General features: G+C 41.7%; 1 protein-coding gene across 3 annotated transcripts in view; it reads left to right on the top strand.

The window, feature by feature from the left end:
- Positions 1 to 12,054, top strand: part of LOC121280741 (dedicator of cytokinesis protein 2-like) — a 627,095-nt gene that overhangs the window by 83,114 nt on the left and 531,927 nt on the right. For 2 of the 3 annotated variants that reach the window (XM_041192879.1, XM_041192878.1), the window contains exons 8-10: positions 7,049 to 7,203; positions 7,892 to 7,973; positions 10,113 to 10,248. In XM_041192879.1, coding sequence (XP_041048813.1) covers positions 7,049 to 7,203; positions 7,892 to 7,973; positions 10,113 to 10,248 — 373 coding nt within the window. Of the gene's footprint in view, positions 1 to 2,758; positions 2,784 to 7,048; positions 7,204 to 7,891; positions 7,974 to 10,112; positions 10,249 to 12,054 lie in introns of those variants that run through there. The other variant, XM_041192880.1, reaches the window with a different exon arrangement.

Here is a 12,054-nt window from a genome sequence, read left to right as displayed (position 1 = left end):
CGGGGTGAGAAAAGATCTAGCCCAGATAAATTGGAATCCAAGATTAGCAAGCAAAACTGTAACAGAACAATGGGCTGCTTTTAAAGAGGAAATTTTTTGGGTACAGTCAAGGTACATATCCATGAGGGGAAAAGGTAGGTTGCACAAATCCAGAGCTCCCTGGATGACTAAAGAGATAGAAAGTAAAATGAATCATTTCGGTTACATATGATACATGTGAGGTGGATTATACAATTAAGAACCAGGGTGAATATAGAAAGTTCAGAGGGGAAGTGAAAAAAAATCAGAGAAGCAAAGAAAGAGTATGAGAAGAACCTGGTAGCTAACATAAAAGGGAATCCAAATTTTTCTACTGACAAAAGAGGTGTCAAATGAGCAGTTGGGCCTAAAAGGAGACTTAGACATGGAGGCAGGGGGCAGATGCTGAGGCACTAAATGACTGCTTTGCGTCTGTCTTCAACAAGGGAGTAGATGCTGTCCAAGTCATAGTGAAAGATGAGGTAGTTGAGATACTTATGGGTTAAACATTGATAAAGAGGAGGTATTAGAAAGACTGGAAGCACTTAAAGTTGATAAACACCAGGATCGGATGAGATGTATCCTAAGGCAAATAAGGGTGGAAGCTGGGGAGGCATTGATCATAAATTTCCAATTCTGCTTAGATACAGAGTTAGTGCCAGAGGACTGGAGAATTTTATCGTATCCACTCCTGGGCACCACACTTTAGGAAGGATGTGAAGGCATTAGAGTGAGTGCAAAAAAAATTCACAAGAGTGCTTCCGGGATGAGGAATTTCAACATGGTTAGAATGAAGAAGCTGGGGCTGTTCTCCTTGGAGAAGAGAAGGTTGGGAGGAGATTTGATAGAGGTGTTCAAAATCATGAGGAATCTGTACAGAGTAGACAGGAATAAACTGTTGCCATTGGTGGAAGGATTGAGAACCAGAGGACACCAGTTAAGGTGATTGGTAAAAGAAACATGAAGTTACTTGTGAAAAATCTTTTTTTTTTAATGCAGTGTGTGGTTAGGATCAGGAATGCACTGCCTAAGAGTGTGGGGGAGGTACATTCAATTGTAGCTTTTAAAAGAGAATTGGGTAATTTTCTGAAGAGAAAACATTTGCAGGGCTACGGGGAGTGGGACTAGTTGAGTTGCTCTTGCAGAGAGCCAGCTCAGACACAACAGGCCGAATGGTGTTCTTCTGTTCTGTAACCATTCCATGATTGTATGATTCTATGTGGAGAGTCAAAGCCAAAATGGAAGTTGTTGGGATAAATGGCCCATTTCTGTACCATAATTTCTATCTTCTTAATCGAGGATGATCACGTGATGGTGCGTTGGAGGATGGGAAAGCAATAAGAGAGGGACCAAGCAACAACAAAAGGGATCCTAATTTACTTTGTGTATTAGGCCACTTGTATGTGGTAATAGTGCTCCTTTGCACCATGATTTGGTACAGTGACACACTTCCTTTCCTGTTCCCAAAACACGAGAGTGATTACCTCAAATTCAAGTTAACACAGTAAACTTGTAGTGTTAAAGACTTTTCATTTACTTGTTAGGCAACAATTAAGGCACATCACAAAAATTGCTAGGTTTGCTTCATTTGCACGTCATGGCAAGTTTTTCTATTTGAAACTGGTGTTAAAGATTTGAGGGAGTGGCAGCTCTGAGCAAAGCAGGATAATGACTAAATGACAAAGCTTTCAGTGAACCTTGCAATACAGCTGTTGCATCAAGTCTGTCAGTGTCTGGAAGTAAATTGATCCAAAGAGCAAGCAACATGAGAATAATTAGGCAATTGTATTGTTTGTTTTTTAAATATTTTTAATATAAAAGTCTTGCACAGTCTTTAGTGCAAACTTCCTGTCGGGACACTGATTTCTTGCTGCTGTTGTACTTTCACTATCACACTTCGAGCTTCCTAAAGTGTTAGCCTTGGCTTGGTCATTGTATTTTTGCTAACATTGGCTGTGGAGCTGCTGCCTCAGATGTTCTATTCAGAAAGAAATGCTTTTTGTGCTGGTTCAAAGATACATGGGTGGTCCTAACAACCGACAGTTGTGACAGACAATGTCCTTGGCATCAGATGAAGACAAAAATTCAAATGGCCCCCTGAAGTCTGAGAAGGAGATTTGTTTTCTTTAAACTAGCCACTGGAAGAAGAGCACAGAGGAAAATTGCTAGTGATTGCTATGTTCCAAATGAAGACACCATCTATTTGTGCCTCGGCCTACAAAAATCACTGATAGAGGAGGCTGAACAAATTTATTAAGAGACTGCAAAGAGAGATTTTCTATTCTGACATTCTTGCACATGTCAGACGTCTACAATTGCAAATTGTACATGTTAGGACTTTGATTCTGTAGTTCCTCATCTCCCAATCGAGGTGCGAATGGGTTGTGAAATCTGAAATTAGTTTTGTTTTGCTAAAAAAACAATTTTCCTCCGCCTTTCTGACCCTACACCATTGTCGTGTGACTTTTTCATGAGTTGGAAAGTCCTTAGGTACAAAATGCACACGAATGATACATATGTACCTCTTCCAATGTTGGGGTCCCACAGAAAAAATGTATTTCCTAGTGCACACAAATTTCATGTGCTGGTGTGGATTTTCAAAGCCCTAAAAACTGAAGCCATTGGAGAGCCTGCTGAGGAATTGGAAACATTCCGATAGGCAAGTGTAAATCGTTTTAACCTTCAAATGCCACTACTAGATGCTGTATTTTAACTTCAATGTGTTTTTAATTCAGTGATTCATCAGAGGGATCTCGCCTGCAAAGGTAAGTTGGTCCTTAAATTGACCACTATTGTGTTAGTGTTGCCATGCATTACATTACATTTATTCATGGGAGAAAGTGCAATGATGCATTAAAAATGTAAAAAAAAAATGCCCTGTCACCCTCTACTGTAATGTTTTATGCTGTGATTTAAATCAACTGAAAGCTCTGACTGTTTAAAAATACTTGCTTTTGAAAGTTGAAAATATACCTGCGCTTGCTTTCCTTTATTGATTGACATGCACTCTGCTTTGAAACACAATTGGGACAGTCAATTTTAGGCAATGTAACTGGAAGTTTTTTTATGACAGCTGTACCTATTTTGAACGCTTGCTGGTTTTCAAAAGCTGATGATGGCTTCAGCTCAGCAGGTGGTCCATTGATCCAAGAACAATAGAAACTTTAAGAGGTTGTAATAACAGAATATGCCTTTTATGTGTTTTCTTGTTTGTTTACAAACACACTAGATACTTAGAGGATCACAACTTTTTTGCACTCAAGTAGTTTTTTTTAAGTGAGGGAGCATGGATGTAGCATGGGTGATCTGAGGTGACATTGGATGGTATGGGGTGGCATGGTTGTTGGGTGGAGTTGAAAGGGATGAGGGGCGAGATTTAGGCCCTTTGAATAATGTTGGGGATTGGGTTACTGTGATGGAGAACCGAGGCAGGCCTTCTAACCGTCTTGCCTGCACACCCACGCTCCTCACGAATTCCATTGTGACTGATAAAATGCCTTCAAACATGACCCCTGTATGAAGAAATAAACATTTGGATTTTGGAAGGGACAAAAGTACACAGGTTGGGTTTCAAGTCTCTGCTTTGGCTCAGTTGGTAGCTCTCTTGCCTCTAAATATGAATGTTTCCACACGCTAGAGACATGGGTCAGGATTTCCCGGTTGGCAGGCGGGAGGCGGGGCCCGCTCACCGATGGGTAAAATGATGTGGGATGACGTCGGGTGGAACTCCTGATGTCACCCCGCCCCATTTCAGTTTCCAGGTAGGTGGGGGCTCAGCAGAATCAGCTGTGTGCCTGCCGACCTATTGCCTATTGAGGCCATTGACAAAGTAATTAATGCAATTAGCAGATCTGCCCATCCAACTTTAAGATTAGTGGGCAGGCCGGGAGCCCTGACGGGCATTGCAAAAAGCATAAAGCCTCATCCATAGGTGGGATGAGGTTTCATGTATGTTTATACATTTTTAATAAAAGTGACACTGAAAGTGATGGATATGTCCCAATTCATGTGACAGTGTCACATGAGGGGACACGTCAGGGAATTTGTTTTTCTATTTTTAACATTTTTTAATGTGGAGCCAATCTCCCTGAGGCAGCACTTAGCCTCAGGGAAGTGAATGTGCTCTTTCGTGTGCATGTGAGAAAAAGCGCGCTCTCCTGGCTGAGGGATTTCCCCACCTGCCCGCACAGGGAGCGCACAGTGCTTCCTGGCAGACGTCATGCTGGGCGGGCCTTAATTGGTCCACCCACATAAAATGGTGGCACGCCCTCAATGGGGGGCACATATCGGAGGAACGCTCCACGCACCCGCTCTTGAACTTCCCCCCTGACAAGGGGAAAATTCTGCCCATGAGCACAAAACCTAAGTTGACACTTCAGCACAGTACTGAAGGAGGGCTGCTCTGTCAGAAATGTGGCCTTTTCAATAAAATGTTATACTATGGCCCTGTAAGTGCACACAAAAGCTCTCATGGCACTACTTTGAAGAAGAGCAGGGGAATTTTCCCCAGTCTCCTGCCAATACTTTTCCCTCAATCAACATCACCAAAATATTATCTCAACTGTGAGCCCTTGCTACATGAAAATTGTCTGCTTAGTTTCTTACTTTACACCAATAAACCTCTCTTTTCAGATACCATGCCCTAAGAGGGTATTGGCGACCATGGACTTCCCTGTGTTGATCCATAGTTATGCTTGGCAAGGTACTGCAGTGGTTTGCCATTGCTTACTGCAGGTTCTGGCTGACTAGGAAACTCTCCAACTTTTACCATCTGCTATAGGCATATTGGAAGGATTTACAAGTTGGTACTCAATCTGTTTGGCCAGGTTACGAACAGGCCTTCCTTGGCCATCAAGTCCTCGAGCGGGACTTGGCCCCAGAGCTGCTGGCTCAGGGGCAGGGGTACTACTAACTCTGTCTCAAGACCACCACAACAGTGCCTACAATTTAAAAAGTACTTAATATACATTGGGACATCCTGAAGCTGTGAGAGGCACTATATAAATGCAGGCCTTTATTTCTGCTTTCTATGTTATTTAGATTAGGCTTGTTTAGATAGAAATAGATGAAGTAAGTTAAATGACAGGATAAGGAAAACGTATTGAACTGATGTAAAGTTCAAAATTTATCTGTTTAAAATTATATTTTAAATATGTTGATGTGTTTGATATTTTAGTAGCTATACTTCAGTTTTAAGTTTGAGGAACTATAAAATTATTTTTAAAAAACAGTAGTCAACCTAAGGAAGCAGTTATTTTCCTTGACCTACCTAAAGAGAACACTTGCATTTATATTGTGCCTTACCACAGCTCTCGGGAGAGTACTGTGAATTGTTTTGAAGGGCAGCCGTCAGTGCTGTGTTTAAGTATTAGCCCAGATTACATGTCCAAATCCCAAAATAGGAATTGAACCTACAACCTTCTGCCTCAGAGTAAAGAGTGCTACTGACTGAACAAAGCTGTCCCCCATGAGTATAAGAAAGAAAACAAATGAGTTGCTGAGAAGCTTACACCATGGCTATCAAAGAGGCAAAGAAGCATTCTTTTCGGGACGTTGGGGGCAGGGAGTGCAGGGATGGGGGACGAAGTTGAAAAGAGCAACCTGTGTAATCTTCTGCAGGGCATTTTGGCTCCTCATGCTGACTCCAATTCTGACAGAAAAGCGAAGCAATGTGTAAATGTCAGATATGAAACCTTTTGCAGTAGAGATCTGAGCAGCACATGGTTCATATGCTGACCTTTGCACTTTGCCTCGGGGTCCTGCCAGACCCCCAGCTGGAATAAAAGTGAATACACAAATTCACTAAAATCCATCTCCCCTGCGCAAGGGTTTCCAATTTCACACATGGAACATTACCCTTCTCTCTGATGAAACAGGGATTTTTTTTGTGTGTTTTAGAGATCTAGAACAGAAGACAGGAGAAACTTAACAGTGGTGAGGCTGTGGTCACTTCTAACCTTATTATTTAAGCCCAAAACCGTGTCAATGTTCAAGATTAGTTTGGTTGGTGGGTGAAAAAAAGTGGTGAATGTAGCTCCTATGTGTTTTTCCCCTCAATCCATGAGAGGTAGGTTTCTTTGACTCAGATAAATTTGAGAAACACTCAAGGCACCAGAAATTCAGAGTGAGATTCCCTTCCACCCTCCACTGTCAAATATTCAAAAGATAAAATTGAAGAAATTAGACATGAAGAAAATACATTTCCTTGCTTTCTATCATTTGCCCAATGTGGAAATGCTTCCATTTTATTACGTTATATCCCATACATTCCAAATGTAGTCTTAGGCAAGAATGGAAGATAGCATTCAGATCCATGTAACTGCTCATAAACTACCATATACTATTCTATCTCTCAATCTCATCCATTCCTTTCTCAGCATTCTCTGTGTAGAATTGAGAAAGGTACAAGTTCAGACAAGGACACCAATTGGGATCAGGATGGGACTCTGTTCTTATGCCATTTGGGGTTGAATAACTCACTGCCAAAGACCACGTGTGATAAATGGCACTCGGGTATGAAACTGTGCCATAGCAAGAATCAATAGTAACTTCAGTCGAGCAAAGCAGAAAACCCCAGTGAACAGCTGGTGATCAACCAATCGTTCACATCTTCTCAGCTTCTCAAAGTCACCATTTACTTCATGATCTGCCAAAAATAAATTAAATCACCTGTAATTGCTTCTAGGACACCATGTTCTGATATCTAGACCCTTACATACTTCAAGCTTGACATTTGCTGTGGAAAATTTACAGGAGTGGGGGAGTAGGAGGGAGGGAGGAAAATGGCAGAATGGCCACCCCATGAGGGCAGGGGAAATGGAGAGCTTCAAGGGACAGTGAAATGGAGCATGTGCCACTTTAGAGGGTAATAAAAAGGATGACAACAAGGAAGGGGATAATGGAGGATGAGCAATGTGTTGAAAGAGAAAACGGGAGGCAAGCTACGTTGTGAGGGGAGAAAGAGCAACCTCAGCCCAAATCATATCTTGCCTGGGGAATTAAACACATTTACTCTCCTTGTTTCCCACAGTCTCAGACTCAAACTGACAGCTGCACCTTTGCCCGTATGGCATCATCCCCAACGCACAGCCTCTACGTGTTTGTACGAAACTTTGTGTGTCGGATAGGAGAGGATTCTGAACTCTTCATGGCCTTATATGACCCTCAAAAACAATCAATCATCAGGTGAGCCTGCACTTCAACCCTGCACCAAGGCCATTCACTCATCTTCTTCTTAGTCCAAGCTACTTCTGGATAAACTATTAGCCTCCTGTACATTTCTGGACACAATTACTTTAATTAAAGAAGGAAACTAGTGTAATAGATTGATGAGGAATATTGTTCTCAGACTGCACCTCAATGAATCGGCTCGATAGTATTAGAGGGCCACTTTGAATACAGGGCTGTTTATTACCCGTGGAGATAAGAAGGATGGCTCTGATTGGAGGAGAAGACCAGAATGTTAGGATGGAGCCTACTTCAGAGATTTTGGCGGTGTGGGGGATTGGGGGGCTCGGGGGTTGGGTGGTGGTTGGCTGTGAGAGTGCGTGAGGGCCAGGTTGGATTATAGGAACCTATAAGCTCAGTAAGTGAGGAGAAAACTTTTGATTACCTACTGCCTGTTTCTGGCCTGAAAACCATGTGGCCAACAATTGGAAAGTGATGGAGAGAGACACCTTTGGCAGCTAAGGCCTGGCTGGAGCAATTTTCAGATGGGTCTGTAAATGGGTAACTGTTTAAATATGCAAATCACAGCCCTAATAAAACACTGCACCATCCATCTTACTATGAGTACACAACAAAACCATTCCTAGATTTTGCCAAATCATCCATGTTTCATTTCTCCCTCCCCCCCTCTCTCTCTCTCTTCCAGTGAAAATTATTTAGTGCGATGGGGAAGTGGAGGCCTCCCGAAAGAAATTGATATGTTGAACAACCTGAAAGTGGTGTTTACTGTAAGTATTAAAATTCATCCTGTACAAATGTGATCACTTTTTATTTAAAGGCTTTATGTCTGTAGGTGTAATTATCTCCAGGCTAACGAGCAAGGGGAAGGAAGTTATATGGATATTTGATGGAAATTTAGTAACATCCCAAGGAGCTTTGCCTGATGGCTTTGAGTAACAGTACTTCACGCGTAATAGTAAGTCATCCAGACCAGGACGCCAAAGGCTTAATCACTGGTCTATGGTGAGTAGGCTGAGCTCAGTCAAAATAACAGTTGGAGCACTATGTCTGCCTTCAGTCACCTTGGACTAGCTAGCAGAACAATTCAGATAGGGTTCCTGCTTCCGATTACAGTCCAGTGTCCCCTGCCAAAATGTAGGGGATATGGATGCCAGTGCAAGATGGCTCAAATTGCTGTGATGCCCTCTGTGTCAAATGCTCCTGTGACATTCACTGCCTGGCTCACACAGGAAGACTGACCACTTGCTGCATCATTGGAAGGCTGCCATCAGCCTTGGAACTGTACCGAGCAAAAGTTCAGGAAAGAAGATGGTAAATAGCAATAATAACCCATTATAAAACTGCATTAAGCTAACCCTGAAGGTTTAACAGTATATCCATTTGATATGAAATCACTTTAATAACTTTTGTGAAAGGGCCATTAGCAAGCAAGTGATTAATATAGCAAATGGCAGGATAGAAGAGTAAGGTCGCTTTAAAGCAGGAAATAACTAGCAGTCCAAAGGAAGACATGTTTATTAGTTAGTACCATTCACAAAATAAGACAAAGGATTAAACTTTCCCTGATGAAGCTTTCTCTTGAAGGGATGCGGATCATTATTTATTTACTTAATTGCTTATTCCTGGGATGTGAGTCTCACAGACAAGGCTAGCATTTATTGGCCATTCCTGGTTGCTCTTGGGATGGTGATGGTGAGCCTAATTCTTAAGGGGAAGGCATTTGTCCAGTGCTGTTAGGCAGGGACTGCCAAGATTTTTGACCCAGCGATGATGAAGGAACGATAGTGCATCTCCAAGCCCAGATGGTGTGTGATGCGAAGACATCTGCTGCTCTTATCCTTCTGGATGGCAGAGGTCACTGCATAGTTCAAGAGTAGATACAGGGAGAGATAACTGAATGCAGTGTAATGTGTTTGTTCCTCAGCTGCTGGGACCATGAAAATGCCAGCTCAAGGAAGACAACTTGTAGAATTTAAGACTAGATTTTCTGGGAATTTAGTTCCTTTGGGTTTTGAGGCAGTGAGGAAATGTTCCACATCCTATCATGAAAGGTTCATTTGTCTGGTAGAGTAGGCCTAAAAGAAGAGTGACCCTCATAGGCCCAAAGACCTTTCTTAATTTTGGTCTTTTGGATTAAAAGCTGTGACATTTCAATTCATTATTTATTTTCAAAGAAAGCCAGCAATGCTGCAGTTTGGAATATTCGACCATGGTTATCAGTTCCACAGATTTGGTTTTGTCACAAAGAGCAGGCCTCAAGCCGAAACTGAGGTCAAATTTCCATGGGGATTCTCCCAGTCATTTGGCATTATATTGTAAATATCGTATAGCTTTGCATATTTCCCTAAAAAGTAAAAATGTGCACGCAACCACATTCAACTCAAATGAATGCACTCTCTACAAACAATCACAGAAAACGCTGTTAAATTTGTCCATTAGAACCTAGATAAAATTTTATATAAAGAAGGGTCATATGTTAGGATTAGCCTTGGAAATGATCTTCTTCCCTCACAGGACCCATGTTTGTTTTTATGAACACAGTACATTAAGTTAGTTCAATTAGAAGAGAAACGCCCAAAGAGTGATTCACACTTCAAATGAGCTTGTTGATAATACAACATATAGTAGCGTGGGAGAAAGAGGGGGCAAAATCCCAGTTGTGCTCCAATAGTTAAGATAATGAAAAAGTATCCAGCTGGTAGCAGCAAACACTTCAGGTCAAAGTGGTAGCATTGAAATGTTTGCCCTGTATTAACTATTACTTGAAAATAATCTTGCACCTTTTGTCATGTTACCTCCAGCCTGTAAAAATGAGGAAATATGAATTGAAATCATTTTTTTTTCACAAATGATTTGATGTCAATAAACTAAAGAGAAGACCAAACTCTGATTTTGATTTTGCTTAGGATCTGGGAAACAAGGATTTGAATCGGGATAAAATTTATCTAATTTGCCAAATAGTCCGTGTTGGAAGAATGGATCTGAAGGACACGAACCAGAAGAAATGCACTCAAGGGTTAAGGCGACCTTTTGGGGTGGCAGGTAATTAGCAGCGACGCAATGTATTGCTTTCCAGTGCTGCTGACGGGAAATATGATGGAGATTCAAGGGTATGATTTGTACTGACTGGAATAATCCTGATTAGAGATAAGGCGAGTGAGAAGAGATAAGATTTAGGTTTTGAAGTATGTAGAAGAATAGATAATGTGGCTATAAAGACGTCATTTAACTTGGAATTGTGAACACTGCCTTGAACAAAGAGATTCGAAGGCACACAGACCAATGGAAAAGCAACTTATGTTGTTCGCTAACCTTCGCTAAAAGTTTCTGAAACCTCAGAGGAGGCTTGCTCAACTCATTCCCGTGATGAAGAGCTTATCTTATAGAGAAAGGTTGAACATGTTGGGTCTGTACCTATTGAAATTTAGAAGAATGAGAGGTGATCCTATTCAAACATATGAGACCCTGAGGGGACTTGATAGGATAGATACAGGGGAAATGTTTCCAATTGTGGAGAGACTAGAACCAGGGGACACAGTTTAAGAATAAGAGGACAACTGTTAAGATGGAGACGAGGAGAAATTTTTACTCTCAAAGGGTCGTTTGTATGTAGAATTCTCTTCCCCAGAAAGCAGTGGAGGCTGGGTCACTGAATTTATTCAAGGCAGAGTTAGAAAGATTTTTGATAGACAAAGGAGTCGAGGGTTATGGGGAAGGGGGGAAGGTAGGGACCAGGTCGCAAAATGGAGTTGAGATCACAACCAGGTCAGCCATGATCTTATTGAATGGCAGAGCAGCCTGGAAGACTGAATGGCCTACTGCTGCTCCTAAGTCCTATGTTCCTATTTCAGGCACCCAGAGTCAGCATTAAGCCCTTAAGTGAGGAAGGTTGCTTCCCTCTAACAGCCCAACAATGTCACAACCCAAATCTCTGAAGTGCATCCTCTGCATGTGATATTTTTCACCATTTCCTGCAACTTTCATTGAATGGCTTTCTTTCAGCCAATTAATATTGTGCGAGGGTCAATTTTATGCTGTGAGTACATTCCTATTAGGAAATAGATGGATACTGCCTAAATTTGCTTCAGGTAAAAGCTTTACACAATCAGAAAAAGTCATCCCATTTTCCTGGGCTGGAAAGTGTTAATAAGAATTGGAATATGGGATGAAATTTTACACCCTGTCGCAGGGGGGCGGGGCCAGAAAATGTGGGGAACCATTCAAAACTCATTGACTTCAGCGGGAATGGAAGATCCCATTAGTGGGAGGGGTGATAAAATTCTGCCTGTGGCTTCTACAGATACAGATAGATACAAGTAAGCAAAATACTCCACAGGATACGAACATACGAACATGAAAATAAGAGCAGAAGGAGACCATTCGAGGTCATTTGAGCCTGCTCTGCCATTTAATAAGATCATGGGTGATCAACTTGCATTTCGATTCCACAATCCCATCTAACCCCGATTACCTTTGATTCCTTGCCTACCAAGAATCTATCTACCTCTGCTTTAAAAAATTCAATGACACCGCCTCCACCGCCTTCCAAAGTTGCAATTGTTTAGATGCTATTGGAACTATGAATGGTCCACTTAAGGGATGCAACTCGCTAAAGTTGGTCTAGGATTGGATTGATGTTGATAGATTATCTTTGGAGTAGGGGCGATGATGGTGTAGTAGTTATGTCACTGGGCTAGTAATCCAGAGGCCCAGGCTAATGCACTGGGGGCATGGATACAATCCCACCACAGCAGCTGGTGAAATTCAAATTCAATTAATAAATCTGAAATTGAAAGCTAATCTCAGTAATGGTGACCATGAAACTATCATCGATTGATGTAAAATCCC

The sequence above is a fragment of the Carcharodon carcharias genome, chromosome 8 (genome assembly GCF_017639515.1).
Source record: "Carcharodon carcharias isolate sCarCar2 chromosome 8, sCarCar2.pri, whole genome shotgun sequence".
NCBI lineage: Eukaryota > Metazoa > Chordata > Chondrichthyes > Lamniformes > Lamnidae > Carcharodon > Carcharodon carcharias.
Note: the sequence above shows the minus strand (reverse complement) of the source record. Positions and strands in the feature narration are given on the sequence as shown.